Source organism: Leptonotus elevatus, chromosome 12 (assembly GCF_054856555.1).
Source record: "Leptonotus elevatus isolate MCC_2025b chromosome 12, RoL_Lele_1.0, whole genome shotgun sequence".
In the NCBI taxonomy this organism is placed as follows: Eukaryota; Metazoa; Chordata; class Actinopteri; order Syngnathiformes; family Syngnathidae; genus Leptonotus; species Leptonotus elevatus.
The window spans coordinates 2,690,613-2,711,799 of NC_141250.1; the positions used below are offsets into that span (position 1 = coordinate 2,690,613).

Genomic DNA, 21,187 nt, shown 5'->3' on the forward strand with positions numbered 1-21,187 from the left:
GCGCTGAAACAACACCCTTTCCTTCCCATCGCTTTGCCCCGCCTCCAGAATACAGATGCATTCAATGATTCTGCGTTTATTGTACAATTAGTATTTGTGGCTTGACATGCAGCGTGGATTTATGTAATACATTGACTACACACACACACACATATATATATATATATATATATATATATATATATATATATATATATATATATATATATATATATATATATATATATATATATATATATATATATATATATATATATATATATATATATATATATTATTTTTACCTAGCACAGCCCCAAAGTAAACACATTTATTTTTTTGACAAAACGGACGTTAATCCAACCTTTTTTACAAAAAATTATAATCTACGAGGTAGCCTTGAATGCATCATCGGTCTCTTGCGAGACAACATTTTAATGGAAAGCAGCGGCGACGGTTTCGTAAGTAACACATCATCTCTACTACTAAGTGTTTTTCCAGCTATGTAATCGTTCAAGAACAACTTAAATTATAGTCACATCAGAAAACACAACTAAATAAAAGGAAGCGTCAACTCGTTCCTCATCTTGTCTTCAACTTTACCGTTAGTTGTTATGCGGGCGAATTTAGTTGTTTCTCAATTGACACAAAATGCGTTTGTGAAAATTGGGAGATGAAAAAGTCACGACTTGTTATGAAAACATTTCTTTCATCCACTGTTCGCGTATGCTTACTGTGTTGCAACATTCCGGGTTGTGCTTAAATGAAGGTGCCTAAACGCCAGAGAACTCTGACAACGATGCCTTCCTTCAAAGGATACGCAGCCGCGATCACACATAATTAAAAGTTTTACGATCGTATTATACTGAATATGGAGTTTTATTTTATCAAAGTTAAAGTGCAGAAGAAATATAGAATGAAATGCTCCCCAAAGTCTTTATCTGTTATGTATTTTAATGCATTCTGTCGTTTTTCAATTTTAATTTAACGGTATGAGACGGGTGGATGGATGGTGTCGTCCACCTTTTAAATATTTTAATTCTACACTTCAGTAATTTATTAACCCAAAATAACAAAGACAAGATGAAACAAACAATATATGTGTGTTTGAACAGTGCGTCGTGACCTCAGGGCACTGAAAAATTAAAATGGTGGTAATGAGTCGCTTTTCAAGAATTCCAGCGTACTTTCTTGGTCATATTGGAAAATTAGCATAATTAAAAACTAAATGCACACATATTATATTTACCAACTTTATTAAAATTGTAAAAGTCAGTGTGGCAGAGGAAGCAATCATCTCTTACTCTTTAAGACCACCATGCGTATTATTTTAGTTTTTGCATTCTTATGACATCAATGTGACCTCAAAAATGGTTGTTGTCAATTTGGCATGGCTATTTATTAGGCTGATAGCCAACTATTAAATGGATAGCCAACTGATCTTGTGCATTTAAAGTGTCGGGTGGTGTGCTTCCCTCCGGATGATAGAGCCTATAATAGCAGTCCCAGTTGGAACACTTGCTCTCAGTACCCATAACAACTAACAGACACTGACTCAACACACTACTCTTTGTGGAGTTAACTGGTAAATAATACAATGTGTGTATGAACAATTCCGAGCTTACATCCCAAGTCAAAATGGCAGTCTGTGAAAGGAAGCTCTCCCCTCGTTGAAAAGTATTGGACAGTGGATCGTTGTAATTTGATTTGTGAGGATTGTTTTGATTTCAAAATGTGATGAAATTCTTACTATAACAATCTGCCTGGTTTGTATGATAGTCATAGGCAATACAACACGCTGTTTGTGTTCAACATGTAAAGGAAGTGTTTGCGAAAATATTAGAAATGCCCGGATGTTCAGAATTGTCCATTGTAGTTTGTTGATTAAGACTCCTTCATCATTATATTAAATCATCTAATCGTGTTTTGATCATTGTTTTTTTTAAGTAAAAGGTCATTTGTCAATATCAACATTGGTATATGGCATCTTGTTGCGTCTTTAGGGTGACCAGACGTCCAGGTTTTACTGGGACAGTCGCAGATTTGAGCCTTGTGTCCCGAGTCCCGGTGGATATCGCCAGCCCCATTGTTTGTCACGTTTTTACGCCTGTCCCATCCCAGCGTCCAGGTTAAAACTGTGGACACGCAATGCATTCACGATTTTGGACTTTGTCTTAAAGTTTAACGTGGTACATTCTTACTCCGCATGGCATGTAAACCTTTGTAATTTAGTCAGTGGTCGAATGTGATGAATGATTGTAATTCTGGAATTATGGCAAAAAAACAAATGCCTTGGATTCATTCAAACCTTAACAAAATCATCCAAACATAAGTTGTAAATGTATGGTCTGATGAGACCTTGTTACAGACACAAACACCATTACTAATCACCAAAAGTACTCTATACCAACAGCCAAGCATGGTAGTGGCACCATGTTGTTTGTCTTCAGCTGGAATAGTTTGAAATAGCAGTCAGTGTTCCTGCTAGAATGCAAGACAAACAAAAATGAACTAGAAGTAGAATATCTGAAATGTATTTGAGGTTAATCAGAGACACTTAAAATGGTGGCAGATGTGTCATTTTCGACCAAAAAATTTCAATGGCCAAAATATTGGTGCATCCCTATTTATGGATGTTATAGGCCACAATACATTAATGGAAAATATTTTGAAATTATTTCTTACAATTTGTGGTTTGAGTGAATCACATTACAAGCTGAGTCACGGAACATATTTAACTCAAAAGTAAAGGAATCGTTGTGTATCAAGAGACTGCTGTATAGATGTCTGTCACATGACACTGGAATTAACCTTTGAAGCTGGTTGTGGCAGTGGTTTCATGAGGGTTTAGTATGTGTTGCTTGTGTGTTTCTCTTTTTTGAAAGAGCTTTGGTTTTCCTCATTTAGAAAATGGTCCAGTAAGGTTGGCATGGATCAACAATGAGTGAAAATAATCCCTGCCTGTGGAGCCAGCTTCCCCAGAGCATCGCAGCTCCTTGTGACCGCTACAAGCATGCCTGCTGCAGCTATGAGGGGAACGTCTATATTCTGGGCGGAAGAGACAACAGCACTCTGAGGGACTTTTGGAGGTACAGTGTAGGTAAGCCATAGACAGAGTATGACTGTTCAGCAGTTGATTTGAAGGCGACATTTTATGCTGCTTTTCAATTTCAAAACCTATGCATTTATTGCTGCTAGCACTCTGAAATCACCCTTCCTGGATACACCTTCTGACATCATTGCTACGCACTCTCAAGTTTTTCAATTTGAGGGTGCATCGAAGAAAACACCCACCCTGCGCGCAGTCATAATAATTTAGCTTCCATTTGACCCATATTATTGTAATCCTTGTAAAACAATTGGATTTGTCACAAGTCTGATGCTTCCACAGAGGTGTTTTGTTATTCTTCTGAAAACTCTTCTTCACTATCCAATTTTTTTTTTTAGTGCGTAATGAATGGACAGAGTTGAGCTGCACAGGTGAGACCGTACCAGAGGAAGTGGAGGAACATTCTATGGTTGTTCATAAGGTGAAAATTATTTTCTACTCGTTCTTGAGAATATTGTATTTGTTTAAATGTACTGTGCATTATATACGTACAGTCGTACATACATTCATGCAGTAAAAACCTCTTCATCGCAGGTTCCGGATTTGTGCTCCCAATATTTCACTTAAAAATGGTTTTTTAATTAATTTTGTATTTTTGCTTAGTTTTGAGTTGAAATCCCTCGTGTCACGAAAAAAAATACCTGTATGTACGTACTAGTGGTGCAACGGATTACAAAAGTCACGGATCGGATGACGGATTTGAGTCATGGCTCGGATAGTTTTTTCGGATCAGCATAAAAAAAAGAGATAAATAGTACTTTGTTTTCATTTAAATTGTAAATCGCTTTTTCCATTAAAAAAAATCTATTCAAAATGTCTATATTGCCATTTAGGAACTAAATGAGGCAGAAACATTCTTATTTTTACATGGTCCATGTGTATAAAAAGTGTTTTTATAAAATAAATGAAGACAAAGTTCTATTTATCTTTTGTTTTTGTTTTAATTATTAATAATGAAAAGACCTCAACGTGCAATTTAAGGCACATTTCCTTCCTTTAAACATGGAGTGAATTACAAAGTAGCCTTGGTCCAGAATATTGAAAAATAATTCAAGTAAGTCAGGTACCAGCTGTCAAATTTACTTACCACCCGACAGCCAGATACTCATGCACATTGGTCATGCTTACAGCTAGCCGCTAGCCACTTACGTCGGAGACTTTTGCCATATCATCGCCTACCGATGACTACCGATGACTACCGATGACTACCGATGACGTTCCGCAGGATTAACCGGAAATTAACCATTTACAATTGTTCAATAAAGTTCTATGAAATTTTTTTTAGTTAATGTCAAAACATTGGAAATAAAATATTATGGATGTCATTTAAATAACAAAATGTATGGACTGAAAATGTAAAAACGTAAATAAACCTAAGAATATAAAAGCAGGATACTTGAAGATTGAAGAAATAATAACATTTATTGAAGCACCTTTGCGCTTGCCGATGGCGTCATTACAGCAGCGCTAAGAAGAAATGTGCGATTCAGATGTGTTCACTTTGTTTTGGTTTCTTTCAGCTTCCTTGACATGTCAGAATAGTATTGTTGACTGTGAATGCGCACTTTGTACCCCCCGAACCTACCACGAATCAATGATGATCCGTTGCACCAGTAGTATCTACTGATTCAGCCACTTAACTTGTTTTGCTGTTGTCTTCCCAGCGCTGATTGGTAGCTGCGTTTTATCACAAAACGCACAACGCGTTTCTCTCTTTGCTAGTCACTTCACATTTTCCATGCTGTAATGTAATGTTAGCAGAGTGGCATCCTGACATACAGTATATTGTCCACAGCAGTTCCAAAACAGCATTGATGGAGCCACCCAAATATACAAAAGAAGAAATACAGCCAGACATCAACTGCCCATGGTTTTGTTCATAAAAAAAGATGATGTCATGTTAATGCGGAGTTTTACTATATGCTGATGTAGGCGGAGTATTTTCCAAAGTCAATTTCAACACAACAATTTTTGTACAAATAAGACCTTTATTTCGGCGTTGAAACAGGAATTTACTTTATTACGGCACTTTCATCATCGTTGTCGTGAGTACAGCTTGTTACGATGTTTGTACATAATTTTTCGTATTCATTGATCTTGCTTTCTCTTAATACAGTAAATAGGGGGTGCTAAAGTAGATACACAGTAGTATCCCATCGGTGAAATTAGCAGAGGTGGGGATTTTAAATTGTTCATTTTTTTTCTAAACATAGTAAGTATTGTACATGTTTTCTCTCTGTCTTTTTTTAAATAACCGTAAAGTATCTTCTTTTGTACTGAATTATAGATAGTATTCACTGATGTCACGGGATCACGAGTCCGCCCCTCATGGTGGGTCAACTTTCTAGCGGACTCAGCTGTGTTTGTATTGTGTTTACACCGAATGTTCTTTTGTTATTGATGAATGTCACCCCCAGCTTCCTCTAACGGTACTTGTGTAGGCAAGATGTATGCGGAAGATTTAACTTGACACTCCTTGCAGCGGTACACGTTGAAACGTTTGATTAGTGGAATCAATTGGATTACAAACATTCGCCAATGTTACTGCCCGGACCAGATTACATGGCAACGTATGCTCTGAGGTAGGATAGGCTCCCAAAACACGGACATTCTTGCATTCTGTACTTTCGGCTTTTATTGGTTGCCATGTGCATATATCATTTGTGAATTCAAGGAGAAGAATCTCGGGTTATTTTTCCACCAAGTTAGCTAGTTCCGCGACTGTGTTAGCTACTAGCGCTAGCATGTTACAACAAAAACAGCAACATTGTTGATTCATCGCTTTTTTTTCATACACTTTAACAACAATTTTAATTTTTGGGCTCCTTGGAAAGGAAAACAAGAGACCTTAAGGAGGGTATTTGGAGAGATCTCAAAATCGAACATCTTGACAACCGGATCTATTTTTAGCCAGAGCTATCTACGGCTAGCGGCTCACTTTTATCACGATCGCATTATGGTAAAAGCATTTTTACCATCTTACAATGACACTTACTTTCATCAAAATGGTTAGAACACACTTTGTCGATTGGAAATCCTTTCCCTTTATCTTTGTCTTTGCCTATCTTTTTTGTCCGTTCCCATTCGACATTCCACGGACTTGTGAATGGCACACAATGTGGGGAAAATTACGTCCTGTGAATACTATCTATAGAATACATGTTTACATGTGTTTGTATCATTTAAAAAGTGTGTTAAAGACTTTTTAATTTGTTTTATTATGTGTTGTAAATGCTATAAACACATACTTAGGGTGTAATTCTATATCACATATTTCTCTAATTACGGGGGTATTCGTAACCCCCCGCTGCGATGGAGGGGCATTTACTGTCACTTGCTCATAATGACTGGACTATGTTAAGCAATCTGAACTTTCAGGGCTTTATATACGTGTTTGGAGGCACACTGGATTCAGCATACACGTTGCTGAGATGTCCTCTCTGGGTGTTTGACATTGGTAAGGGTTTCTATGAAGACAAAACATGTTGTAACATGCATGCATGCCAATGTGCTTCTGACTCTTGCTACTAAAGTTCACAACTTGTGCAGAGTCCTTTCAGAGTACACTAAAAGTTAAATTTGACCTATTCAACTGAACGTCACTTAAGGACTTCATGCGGCAAATGTATTCACATGCAAAGTTTCCATTGTTCTATTTAAAGTAAATGTTTTGAAACTTTGCCACAACTCAACTTTATTTATAGAGCACTTTTACAAGCAACTACAGCTGTAACAAAGTGCTGTACATAAATTCAAATGTAAAACAATAAATACTACTACTACTACCACTACGGTGGAAGCTGCGTATTGACTCTCATTTTAAATTAATGTGTTTTTTTTAATCCTCCAAAATCTTGATTAGGTGCGTGTAAGCCACCAATAAGCTTTTTTCCATGAATGAAAAAAGAATGGGTGTTGACTCCAAAAAAGCTTATTATTATTATTTTTTTTTAATATGCGGAGGTCCACTGGGCTACTATTCCTACTACTACACTGAACAAAAATATAAACAACACATTTATTATTGCTTCTATTTGCCTCACGCAGTACAACAAATCTAATTTGCATATAGTTGATCAGTTGTTGTCATCCATGAAGAGAAAGAACACCTTTCCAACATGCCGGACAATGTGAGCATTCGCCCACTCAGGTCGGTTACGACAACGAACTGCAGTCAGGTTGAGACCCAGACGAGGATGACGAGCATGCAGATGAGCTTCCCTGTGACGGTTTCTGACAGTTTGTGTAGAAATTATTTGGTTATGCAAACCGATTGTTGCAACAGCTGTCCGGGTGGCTGGTCTCAAATGATCTTGGATTTAAGTGTTAATTTCGTCAACAAGAACTAAACAAAAATAATTTCGTCAACACGCATTTTTCGCCGGACTAAAACTAGACTAGACTAAACTAAAACCCTCATTAATAAACAATAACTGGGACTAAATCAGTATGCATTTTCGTCAACTAATGAAGACGAGACGAAGATGTACTTCACCTAATAAAAACTGGACTAAAATCTATGGACATTTTAGTTCATGAACAAAAACGACACGAAAATTGTATTATTTTGTAAAATCTTGTCTCTGCTAGCCTGTCCCTGAGATATTGTCATGTGACACACAGTGACCCTGCCACAGTTTTGCTTTAGCCCCAGGAGCTAGCTAGCTCCCTAGCTAACTCTAGCTAGCTAGCACCTGGGGCTAAAGCCAAACTGTGGCAGGGTTTTTACTTTGTGGACCTGGGTTTGCCACCTCTACAGACAGGAGGTGGATTCACGGTGAAAGGGAGGTTGGGGGGATTATAGTTATAATTTAACATTAATCCAACAGCTATAACGTTCCAACAATAATGTTTATCCAACCGCTAACTAATGTTAGCTCATGGAGCCATAGTTGATATACTATAGTTGTGTGTCAAGTTGTTTTTCATCAAAAAGATGAGGGGACATTTTTATGTGAAATAATAATAAAAAGGCATCAGAATTATATAGTGCTTTTTTAGACACTTAAAGACACTTTACAATGGAATTGATATAATTATTCTTGCACTCAAACTGTGGTGGTGGTAAGCTACTTAAGTAGCCACAGCTGCCCTGGGGCAAACTGACAAAAGCGTGGCTGCCAGTGTGCGCCTCCGACCACCACTAAACATTCGCACCTTCCATACACCAGTGTGAGTAACACTGGAGGCAATGTGTGTGAAGTGCCTTGCCCAAGGACACAACGACACATGACTCGGGGAGAGCGGGGATCGAACAGCCAACCCTCTGTTTACTGAGCGACCGTTTCTACACCCAGAGCCACGGCCGCCACGAAAAATAGTAAAATAATTTTAGAAAATAGTTTTAGATCTGAAATGTTCGTTATCTGCTGGCAAAACAAACATACAGGGATACAATCAAATGAATGACTGCCCTGACTTAAAACTAGACTAAAATGTAAAATAAAATTATTATAATTACAAAATTATGTTTTCTTGGACTAAAAGGAGACTAAAATACTAGATTTATAGTTGAGGTTGACTAACTATGATAAAAACTAACAAGCGTGATTGAAACTGGACTAGAACTGAGACTAAATTTAAAAATGTCTGATAAATTTAACATTACTTGGAGGTGAACGTGCTGAATGGGGTGGTTGTACGTGGTCCACGGTTGTGAGGCCGGCTGGAAGTACTGTACTGCCAAATTGAAACGCCCTTGGAGACGTATGGCAGAGCAATGAACATTGAATTCACAGGCAACAGCTTTGGTGGACATTCTTGCTGTCAGCATGTCAAATGCACACTCCCTAACAACTTGCGACGTTTGTGGCATTGTGCTGTGTGGTGTCTAATTAGCATCTTGATAGCCACACCTGTGAGGTGGGATGGATTATCTGGACAAAAGAGACATGCTCAACATGGATTACTTTTTGTGTCCGTAGAAAACAATTTAGATATTTGAGTCCAGCTCACGGAAAATTGGAGCAAAATCAAAAGTGTTGCGTTTATGGTTTTGTTCAGTATATTTAATGACAATAATGATAATGTTTGTGTGACAAAACTGGTTTGTGTTTTTGATTGGAAACATACAACATTCAACTTTTTGTCTGTTTCAGCAATGCTGAAATGGGTGCACAATCCGAGGAAAGCAAGTGTCCCTCAGGTAGAGATACGTCTTTGTTATTTGTACTTTTTATTTTGAAAATTAATTTGGCCCTTTCACATAAAGGTTGTGCTTCCAGTTGATGTAATGTCACTGTAAAAAGCAAGGTTTTTTTTTTTTATGCACGCTCTTGTTTCTCCCTCACTCCAGTTTGTGTGCTCACTCTGCTGCATGTCTGTAAGGGAAAAAACAACAAATCAGCTCCCAATCGAGCATTTCAAACATCTGTCCCAAATTACCATGCTTGTGACTGACACACCACTAATTTGTCAGCACTGCAAAGGCACCCTTTTTGACAAGAGAAATAACATTTCAGTTATATGTTAAAGTCACAAATTATCAGATAATAAGGTATTGCACATTGCCTTGGGATATGATCAGTGGTATTGATCTTATTTTAGAATATTGAGACTTTGCTTTTCTTTATAATTGGTACGATCTAGTTGGTTTAGGTGTTTTCAAGATGGATATTTAGGCTATTATATTTCTGTGTAATTTTTTTTCTGTATTGAATGAGATTTGCAAGGTCAGATGTTGATAATAGCGAATGTTCTAGCTCACGATAACTTGAGTTCATTCTTTTTTTCTTCTTTTTTTTTTTAAAGAGCTCAGTATTGTTCATTCGGTAATGTCATCATCATTGCTCTTTATTATTTTTTATTTTTTTGTTAATTTTTTTGTTATTTAATTTTTTTATTGGGTGAGTATGTGTGCGTGCGTGCAAGTGTGTGTGTATTCGTTAGCTCACCAAAAACCTATTAGAAAAAATCCCATACCGTTCACCTAAACCGAACACCGCCGTCAGGAGACCCAAGGGGACCAAAGAAAACAAAGGAAAGTGAAATCCAGCACCGACCAGACACCACCCACCGGGCCACCAACCAGAGTTCTTCACCAACCCCAGAAACATCTAAATTCCAACAAATCCCAAAAATCAGGGAGACCTCAAGAGACCAAAGGAGAGACTGAGGAAAGGAAGGAAGGACAAACGAAGCAGAGTGAGATCCACAGACACCAGCCTCCACCGATTCAATGACCTGAGGAAGAAGCAGATTGTGTCTGAGTTTCGATAGATGCTATTGTGGTGGATCTGGCATGCATGAAAATCTCCACCAAAGAGGGGAGCCGTCGACCCCTGCCAGGACAGAGCAAGCGCAACACCTCAGGGCCCCCCAGGCCGCGGCAGCGCCATAGGACGACCCCCGGGCCCCACCAGGGCCACCGGCCGGAGAGCAAACCCAGGAGCAGGAGCGCCCCCCACCCCAACACGGCCCGCGCCCCCATCCCAACGCAGCAGGACGGGGCACTGCAGGCCCGCCAGGCACCCCACCCACCGGTCCACATTTCCGGACGCGTTAAATCTACCTGTTTTGCATATATATTGTTCCCAGAATGCATTGTGTGGCGCAGTTAATGAAGTTATTAGGACGTTAATCCTTGTCATACGTGTTCATATTACCAGTAATTGAATTTGTGTCTTATTTCACATGTTTATGTCTCTATGATTTCAAATATTTTTTTTAAACAAACCGTAACTTCAAGTTGTGTGTAAAATAATAATATTCAGGACGATTCTGTGTACAAGTTGCATTGCTCATCTGAGGACTCCCTGTGAAATCACGAATTTATATGTTTTGATTGTGGCAGTCTTATTTAATGGTCCAACATTACAATTTATTTGTTTTACTTTACAAAATCGTCTTGCGGGCTGGATTAAACCCCTATGCCAGGGGGCCGTATGTTTGACACCCCTGTTCTAAACCTTCCATATAAAGTGCAATGAGGCAAAACGACATGACAAATAAAACTAACTTGACTTGTGTTGTATGTGTTATGTTTTCATGGACGTAGACCCCAATGCCAACCAACAGAAAAGGGCACAGTGCGGTGGTGATAGGTTCATCCATGCTGATGTACGGTGGCTTCGTAGATATAAAGGGATCATCTCAAGAATTTTGGAGTTTAGATTGTGGTAAGTATACATTAACTCATTCACTTCCAGCCATTTTCATTGAAGCAACCCCCTTAACTCCCGGCTGTTGTACTGGCTTTTGACTGATTTTGCAAGGCCCACAGAATATTGTGTTTTATTGCTATAAAAACATGGAACCTACCAAAAGAAAGATTAGAGTCTCTTCTTTCGTCAGGAAATAAAAGTATATTTATATCTGTTTCTGTTTTGCAGCAATTAGCATTAGAATATAGCTAAGTTTCATCATTATTCACAAACCTGTTTAAAACAGTGGGGAAAACAGTTTGTTGCAACATGGCCTCTTATACTCTGCTGACACCTGCTGGCCGTTTTTACTACCATATAACTACCATTGCTTTAAGCAACCTCTTCATGTCAGAAGCTGTCGCCAAGCCTTCTGTATGCTCTAGCATAAAAACAAAAATGTATAAATACATTTTTGGGAGTCAAGGATAAAGTATTAAAAAAAGGTATTTTATACGTTTTTGGGGTTTGAATGACTTAATAGGACATGGAGAGACTGAAGATGATTATTCACTGTGGCGACTCCTGAATAGGGTTAAGCCAACAGGATTCAGTACAATAACTAATACTGTAGTAACTAATACTGTAGGACACACACTGTTTAAGTTTCTATTCCATGTGTCTATTTGTCTGACAGAAACCAAGGTTTGGTCGCTGCTCAGTGGTTTACAGCACGAATCTCTTAGCCCAGGTCCGAGACACAGTCACTCTGCAATGGTCTACCAGAGCTGCATGTACCTGTATGGTGGCTTGAAAGGCTTGAGAGAGCAGAAAGATTTCTGGAAATGGAATCCTGCCAACTATACGTGGAGTTCACTCAAAACCAAGTAACTTCACCTTTTTTCTTTGAGATTTCGACAGACTTCAATAAAACAGTGTTGTATCACTAAAACTCAAGGGCCAATGCCGACACGTATAGAATTGTGAAAGTTATTGGCGAGACGTCAGCTTGCTTTCCAAACACCTCAAGTGTGTCCTTCAGCAAGGCACTGGGATGGCATTAGGGCCCGACCGATTAATCGGCCACCTGTTAAGGCGAGCAGGTCGCGGAAATGGCTCTTGTTAGTGCAAATAAACAATGTCTTCAAAGGTGCTTCTCAGGGCATATTTATTTCTGCTCAACAACTCGAGGCTGCACGGTGAAACAGCAGTCATGGCCAAGAGTACAATACGCAACTCACAACAGAACAAGCTGAAACTGGCAGACAGCGCACCACTTCCTGTGGGTGTCTACAAAATAAAAGCCTCGTTTTGCACAGGGAGTAAGAGCGCAAAATAAAACAAATGCATAACACTCGCTGTTAGCTTACTGGGTACAATTACACATTTTTAATAAATCCCATTTCCATTAAGCCACTTTTGCATGGCAAACCTTTTCTGGGCAAAACATTTCAACTTTTGCTTTGTAGCTGATTTTGTCAAAACATCAGCAATCATCCTATCGGTAGGACAATATTCCGAAATGACCTTTCCAGTGGTTACAAATAATGCTTCTGATGAACTGATATTTCACATCAATATGCTTGCATCGTTGTCTGTGAACAGGATTCTTTGTAAGTGCTATTGCACCTTGGTTGTTTTCATACACTTTTAATTTTGTGTATTCATGGATGTCTAAACCTTTTAGTAGCTGTTCTATGTACAGACACTCATGTATAGCCGAAGCTAAAGCTATGTACTCTGCTTCACAGGTGTAGTGCTACTGTCTGTTGTTTTCTAGTTTTCCAAGAAATAAGTGAACTTGCTTCACTTAGGCTGACACATTATCCTGACATGCTACATCTGTCTGTGTCGGTTGATGCCCAACTTGCATCACAGTGAATCTTTAGAACAAGCTTTTCTGTTGTGTCCTTGTTAAAGCATAGTCCAAGTTTAGTTGTACCTTTAAGACATCTAAACACATGCTTCACTGTCTTCCAATATTCTATGTTTGGTTCACTAAAATGTTGAGAAGGTTTACTGACAACTAAGTTAATGTCAGGTCTAGTGCATGTGGATAGGTAACTCAAACTCCCCACTGCCTCTCTGTACAGTCTGGGTTGTTTTAACTTTTCTGCATCTTCTGTATGATCCAATTTTGGTTCACAAGATGTTTCCCTCGGTTTACATTTTTGCATTTCAAACCTTTCCAATATATTTTCCACATATCTCTCTTGTGACATTTTGACTTGTCCATTTGTTTGATCAAAATCTATTCCTTTCATTTTTAACCTCTGTGTTAGCATTCTTTTCACATCAAGCATTGCTTTGTCATTGTTAGCAGCTAGAATAAGGTCATCTACCCATACAATGAGGATTACTTTTTGACCATCTTTCTCCCTAGTGTACACACAATGATCTGCAGCATTTTGCACAAAATAATTTTCATACAAGTACAGTGGAAGTTTGAACGTCTCGGAACTCGTACAAATCGGACTTCAACCCCAAAAATCTGAGTACAAAATGCCTCGGAGCTCGAACACCCAAGCAAAGCAAGCTAAGCCGAACGTACCTTGAAAACGGGTAGCCTCGTAAAGCCAAGCCAAGCCGGGCAATGCCGAATGCTCACGTTGCGGTAGTTGAGAAGATGCACTGTTCATTTCCAGTTAGATCGTGAATACTCCCGTAGGTGCTCCATACTCGCGAGTGCATTTTGATTTTTCCACGACAATTTTCTTTGCCATGGGCCCAAAGAAAGACAACAGTGCCAGTGGCAGCAAAGAAAAACATACAGTGCTACAAACCACAGTGGAATTGTAACTACCGTGACTACTTCTGTAAATACTGGCACGAGGACCCCCTTTTAGCTGTTCAACAATGTGCCTGACGTTAAACATCGCACGCAAGGACCGCTTAGTAGTCTAACAATATGCCCAATGTAAATACACAAACTCAACACTGAACTAAAGCAAACATTAACATAGATAGCATTTATCATCCACTGACGCCATCACACCACAACAGGTAAGGTAAGGTATTTTTTTATTGTTTAAATACTGTACAGGATGTAAATTTAAAAAACATAAATAGAAATTAAAATAGGAATTTTCTGTTTTTGGAGCTTGGGAACGGATTAATTTTTCCTATGAGAAAAAATATTTGGGAGGTTGAACAATTCGGACTTTAAACACTTCGCAGGAACGAATTCTGTTCAAACTCCGAGGTACCACTGTATGCACAGCATTCGAGTTTTTGCCTGATTGTTGATTGAAGAGTCTATACAGGGTTTGTTCAATCTACATACAAGTTTCTCACATGTTTTTGATTTTTTCTCGTAACCTTCTGGTTGCTCAAGGAAAATCTCACAATCAATGGGTGCGTGTAGATATGCCGTTTTTACGTCCATCTGATGTAAGATCAGGTCCTCGTGCGCTGCCTTCTGCATGAGAACTCTGACGCTTGTCATGTCAGCTGTGGGTGAGAATGTCTCTTTGTAGTCCGTTCCAGCCCGCTGGTTGTATCCCTTAGCAACAAATCTTGCCTTGTACCTGTTTGATCCGTGTGTGTCCATATTAACTGTATAGACGCATCTCCCTCCTAATGCTTGTTGACCTTGTGGTAGATGAGTCAGTTGAAATGTCTCATCTTCCTCCAGTGAATGCATCTCTTCCTCCATGGCACTTTTCCAGTGTTTTGACTTAGATAATGTTACTGCCTCTTGATAGGTTTTCGGTACATCGCACACTGCTCAGTAACAGAAATCAACACAAGTTTGTTATTTGTCCATCGTGCCCTCCTCTGTCTCAAAAGTCTTGTAAGTAAGCTGGTTTCTGATTTGCTCTTGGTAGATTCCTTCTAATCACACTTTCAACATTGCCATCTACTTGACACATCTGGTATGTTTTCTGCAATATTCTCAGGTTTATTTTCTTCTCTCTTGCATCATAAAGTCCATCATCGTTTATGCTGTCATGTCGCACATCTGACTCTGTTATTTTGGTCTCCTTTTCTGTATTTGTTTTGTTTGTAAATTTCACCAACCTGTGCTTCTGGATTTTTCTGTTTCAGGGTCGATAACTAAGTAGGCTGGGCAGTTTTTGTCGTAGCTTACAAAAATGCCTGTTCACATCTGGAGTCAAGTTTCCCTTTTTCGTGTTTGAAACTGAAACACTTCGATCCAAACTTTTGCATTTGAGATATATTTGGTATCTTCCCTGTCAGTAGCTCGTATGCGGTCTTCTTTGTTCGCCTGTTGTGGCATCTGTTTCTTACATGGGCAGCCATTTGTATAGCATAGTTCCACATTTGAATCTGGTAACTTGCTCTTTATCAGTAAACATCTAGCCATGTCATAGAGTGTTCGCCAGCATCGCTCTGCTGTGCCATTTTGGTGTGGCGAGTAAGGTACAGATGTTTCGGATTTCGTTCTTAGTTAACATCTGAAAGTCTTTGTAATTCAGTGCTGTTGTCTGAACGTATGCACTTGACATTTACCTCAGCCAAAAATCTCTCAGTAGCCAAAAGTGCATCACTTTTTGACTTGAAGGAAATACACCAGTATCGCTCCTGAATAATTAATAAGTAATAAGTAAAACATTACGCATACTTGTATCCTTCTATACTGGTCGTTTTCATTGGCCCTGCCAGATCGGTATAAGTTGTAGTGGTCTTTCAGCTTTACCATCTGGCTTCTTACTCCTCGTTTGAACCCACTTACCTTGTGTACAGACTTCACACATCTGATTCACTGCATTTGCGTTCATGTTCATACCTTTTACCACACATTGAAGTTTGAGTACGTCTTCAAAATTACAATGTCCAAGAATCTCAAGCCAGGTTTGTACATCATGGCAAACTTTACATTGGTCATTATCATCAACAGTAGGTTGGTAATACTGTTTTTCATATTCATGAATATTAACTCTTTGACTGCCAGACGTTTTCAGAAAAGGGATGCTGTCAGTGCCAGCCGATTTAAGCATTTTGACTGATCTTTCAAGGTCCACAGAAAATGTTCTGTTTGGACTATGGAAACACACATACTATCAAATGAAAGATTGAACTTTCATCTTTCATTAGAAAAAAAAGTTTGTTTCTACCTTATTCCGTTCTTTAGTAATCAACAATAGGAAATGGTTAGTTTCACCCAAATACGCTTGTTTTGGACCAAAATACGGAGAAATCAAGCTTTTAGTGAAACGATATTATTTCATGCACTCTAGTGAATTTTACACTTCTTTTTGTCCATGAATGATGCCACAAACACCTAAATAGTGCTTTACTTCTATAAAACACTACCACCAAGAATGAAAAAGTGTTTTTTGATAGCAAAATACGTTTATTTACATTCAACAGTGTAACAATTTGACAACAATTTGGCAAACTATTTACGAATGTGTGCAACTGTGGTGCTATTTACAATTATGTGGATGTTTCAACGACAGTTTTTCTTTTTGTGAAACGCAACATGATTTGCACAACAGATTAGTTTCACTGCGATTGCCTCTTCGCGTGCAGAAGCTACACTTTCTTGCAGGCCGTTTTTTCCGGGGAATAGCAAGTATATACTGCAGTGTGTGTTGCCATAAAGTCTAATATCAGGATCATGCTATGGTTACGTTACGGTGGTGTTACGTCTGGCTTCCTCATGTCCTTCAGTTGCTTTACCGGGTGGTAAGAGATGTTCTGATCCATCTTATCCACTCCATTCATGGTGGCATCGTAGTCCAGAACCAGTGTCTTCTCCGTGATCAGACTGTACCCGCTCCTCCGATGAATATGCATTGGACTCAAGGTACTCTTCATTGTCCGATTGAATGTCCGCTTGTGCAGCTCCGGCGTTAGCAGCGCTAGCCGGTGAGGCTTTATGACGTGAGAATAAAGGCCGCGTCCATCTGTGGCGTCCAACTGTGGCGTCAACCTCGGGATTCACAATCATCATCATCATCAATGTGCATTGGTCGATGCTTTTCGACTACTCTCCATCGCCCGATCGAATGCCCGCTTGTGCAGAAGTACCCGGTCGGTTGTGCTGCGCGTTTTCCGGCGTTAGCAGCGCTATCCGGTGAGGCTTACTACGTGATCATAACGGTCGCGTCAAGGCTTCCAACTTTGGCGTCAAGCTCGGAGTCATCATCATCGTCGACATCAATGCGCTTTTTAGTATTGATCGATGCTTTCCGTCTTTGAAAAAAATGCTCAAGCGTGAGCTGCTTGCAACCGGTCGCCATTGTTGCTTCGTCAGCCATTGTTGCATCATCAGCCATTGTCCCCTCAACACTCTAGCTCCGCCTCACGTCTTCTACTGACGCCCACGGTGGGCGGCCCACCCAACCTTGTGCAAAAGAGAGTCATCGCTGCCATCTAGGGGCCAAAACGAGTCATTAAACTAACTAGATCTGCTTGATACTTGATACACAGCTGCCCAAGGCTTTCCTCCACCCGTTTCCAAAAAAAACCATAGTGAACGTCTTTTAACGTCCTCGGCGCCCCTCCGTAGGTTTTTACTAAACGTTTTATAACGTTTATGGCGGTCAAAGAGTTAATAATAATAATAATATAATAATATGCACTGTGCAACAATTAGCTCGTTAGCCAGCGTAATACGTCGTGGATACTTCTTCAAACATGCACCGTCGTTTATTTGCTCAAGTCTATGGTAAGCTCCGTGTAATTCTTCACGTTTGCTTTACCTCCGTGACTTGCAACTTTCTTCTGCACAAATCCGCCCTTGCACACTTTCGTGGCTTTGTTGATCACTTGCCTGATGAGTCGCCTCTGTGTCGTGGTCTCTATGCAGCCTCAGTGCCTGGACCCATAACCTGTTCTTGTAGAGCACATAAACGATGTCTTCATAGGTGCTTCTTTAGCCTCTTCTCAGGGCATATTTATTTTTGCTCAACAACTCGAGGCGGCACGGTGAAACAGCAGCCGTGGTCGAGAGTACAACACGTAACTCACAACAAAAGAAGTAAAGTGAAACTGGCAGACAGCGCACCACTTCCTGTGGGCATCTACAAAATAAAAGCCTCCTTTTTGCACAGGGAGTAAGAGCGCAATAAAACAAATGCGTAACACCACCGAATATAATCGGACGATGATTGGCCTTCAAACATCGGACAAAACAATTGGACAATTGAGCCAAAAAGCCATATATGTATATGTATATGTATATATGTATATGTATATGCCACGGAGGAGGCGGGACTTCCGGGTTTCACACATCAGCTTTGTTTCCGGTTTGCGACTTGTAGGCCGCGTCCCAGTGCTTGAGCTTCTGCCTTTGTGCCCCTCGGTGGCGCGTTAACGTCGACGGGTGCGCGTGTGAAGTGTGTCTGTCTCAGTTTTCCGAAGCATTTCACAAAGCTGAGACGCCCTGGGGGGAACGCGCTGTTGGGGGGCGTAGGGGTGGTGTGCGAATGTTGGAAAGCGGTCATCAGTGGCCGTAAACGGTGCTGATGTGTGAAACACGGAAGTTCGTGGTATCTACCCCATTATTTTCCCCTTTAAACGTTATCGAAGAAAACTGAAGTTTCCGACGCTGTGAAAGTACCCTGAATGCACCATTTTGCTTGCGTCGCATTAGCAACTATAGCAAGTGTGTAGCGCATATTATTCAGGTTATTCTGTTGTCGCGACTCCCCAAGCATCCTATAAGGACACCGTAGTTGGAGTTAACTGTAAAACGTATGAAGTTAAGAATTACATTACACATTACTTATTAAAATACACAACATGCTTCGCTTTTAAAACATCACTAGCCTAGCGCTTATGCTAAAAGCGAAGGGAGGATCCCATTCAAATGCTAACAGGAAGTTAGCATTGACTACGGGAGTGTTTTTCCTTCAAATAATGAATATACACACACAAATGCTGTGGGAACACATACCCACTCGTGAGATAACACAAGGCACAAAAAAATTGAGTTATATTAATAGAATTCAATCGCAACTTTCTTCTGTACTCACTTTTTAAGTGTGTACACCATGGATGCACGGGGCACCACACTGCCCCCAAGAGGCTAAAACGCACAGGAACAGTCAGTATTTGTTCTTACAGTTTTTTCAGTTGCTATTATTTTAGTTTATTCTATCCTTATTTCACTTTCTTATTGTTTTTTAAAATTCAAGGATGCATACATCCGAGGAGTTTTCTTTTTCTTTTTGTCTTAACACACATTTCCACATGACATGGCACGAAATACAATTCCCGAGGTCCCAGGTTAGCCCAGTAAGTCCCAAAACTTGTGAAAATAACACAAGATAAAAATATGTAAAAGAAAAGGTTCATTATTTTGTAAACAGCAGTTGTAAACGAGTAAGAATAGTTTAATTATTGACACATACATCTTTACAATAACCTTGTATACTTCATGAAATTTGTTGATAAGGTCATATTATGAACTTGTCATTCAAAGCAGAAAATCTTAATAGTTAAGTTTGTGTGTAAGTGACACTTATTGTAAAGGAATTGGAGAAGGGGGTAATGTTATGCTTTATATATATTTTTTTTAATAATCTGCAGTTAATCAGTAATCTTTATTTTTTTCTGCCTCAAAAAATGGATATCGGTCAGGCCCCAGATAGCATACACATAACTGCACAACAAGAAAAACATCAAATGTCCTAATACCGCTATTGGTTATTGTCTCCAGGTCTGGACCCTCAAAATTGATTGGTCACTCAGCTGTAGCCTACAAGGACTGCATGCTTCTTTTCGGAGGAGGAGAAAGCCTGAACTATCCAAAGAACTGTTTATGGAGGTACAACTTCTCCACTCATACGTGGTGGCAAATCAACACAATGCCAGGATCCAGCTCTCCAGATAAGATTCACCACTGTTGTATTGGTCTGGGTCCCAAGTACACAACTGGCACCACCAGCATCTGCTCAGGAACCCACCCAAAGCTGCAATATGACAAATGTAGGCCTTTCAAAAACAAATGTTTTCCTGCCCCGCTCACTTTTCTGGGATCAGAGGGCGCTATAGAGCTGCAAACGTTCACCTTGGAGAAATGTCACCTCAAAACTCTTAGTAATGCAACAGGACTGGACAAAAGTGTTTTACAGGAAAAAAATGTGCATCAGGTTGAAAGCTGTCTAACATTTGTAAATAAAGCATTCAGTAAGCACTGGAGCTGCACAGAAGAGGAATTGCTCGAAGATGAGGATGAAGATATATCACAGCATTTGCCTGACCTGCTGCTTGTGTTAGGCGGCAGACCGTGTTCCGGACTTAATCCGCTCTCCGTTTGGCAAATGACTCTGTCTGACTCTTGACAGGTTTGAAAGAGCGCACACAAATTGAAAACAGTGTTATGTTATTTTGTTGACAGATTGTATTGATAAGAAAGATTTTATATTATATTTACCTTTTTGAGTTTGGACGCTGTTGCATATCCAGGGAAAGAGGGAACATTTTAAAGTCATTTTAATTATGATACTTTTTTTGTTGTTGACTGCGTGTACCCAATTTTTTACTCTGTACACATACTGTACAGTCCTGTGAAAAGCAAATGACGTACTCTTCAGTCGTAAGGTTATACGTGAGAACAAAATAATTTCATTGAACAAGGACTCCTTCATCTTGAGCTATAGTTCCTCTTTTGACTGAGATGAGATATGGCACAAAGAGAGCACAGTTCTGAAAGCTTCCTGCTCCTTGTCAGGTCCTTGCCTTTGGTTTTGTTGTGTTGTAGCATGTGAACACACTTGTAATGTGTCTGGTCTGAGACAAAGCCAATAATGGATAAATGTTTTTGTTTTTTTACATTGCACATTTTGTCCTGGTTCATTTAACGTTTACATCTGTTTCTTTAACATCATACCAAGACTAACCCAATAAACCCCATAGGGCTGACATTTCAACCTCATTGGCTATCATTTGTGTACTTTGACGCTCTTGTTTTGCGTACTGAACCGATAGATGATTATTGAGTCAATTTCTTTTAAATAACCTGCGTCATCGGCAGAAGCACACCAGGGGCCTATTTCACAAAGCAGGTTTAGTGACAACGCTGGGTCAAGAAACCCTGAAATGT

The 21,187-nt window shown here is 39.6% G+C and overlaps 1 protein-coding gene across 1 annotated transcript; it reads left to right on the top strand.

Moving 5' to 3' along the window:
* The first annotated feature begins 364 nt into the window (after window positions 1-364).
* klhdc3l (kelch domain containing 3-like) lies at window positions 365-21,019 on the top strand. Its single transcript, XM_086092009.1, has 8 exons — window positions 365-440; window positions 2,887-3,079; window positions 3,427-3,509; window positions 6,467-6,545; window positions 9,187-9,233; window positions 11,085-11,205; window positions 11,867-12,056; window positions 19,802-21,019. Exons 2-8 carry the CDS (start codon window positions 2,920-2,922, stop codon window positions 20,424-20,426), a joined length of 1,305 nt encoding a protein of 434 aa, XP_085948135.1. The 5' UTR covers window positions 365-440; window positions 2,887-2,919; the 3' UTR covers window positions 20,427-21,019.
* Window positions 21,020-21,187: the final 168 nt, after the last annotated feature.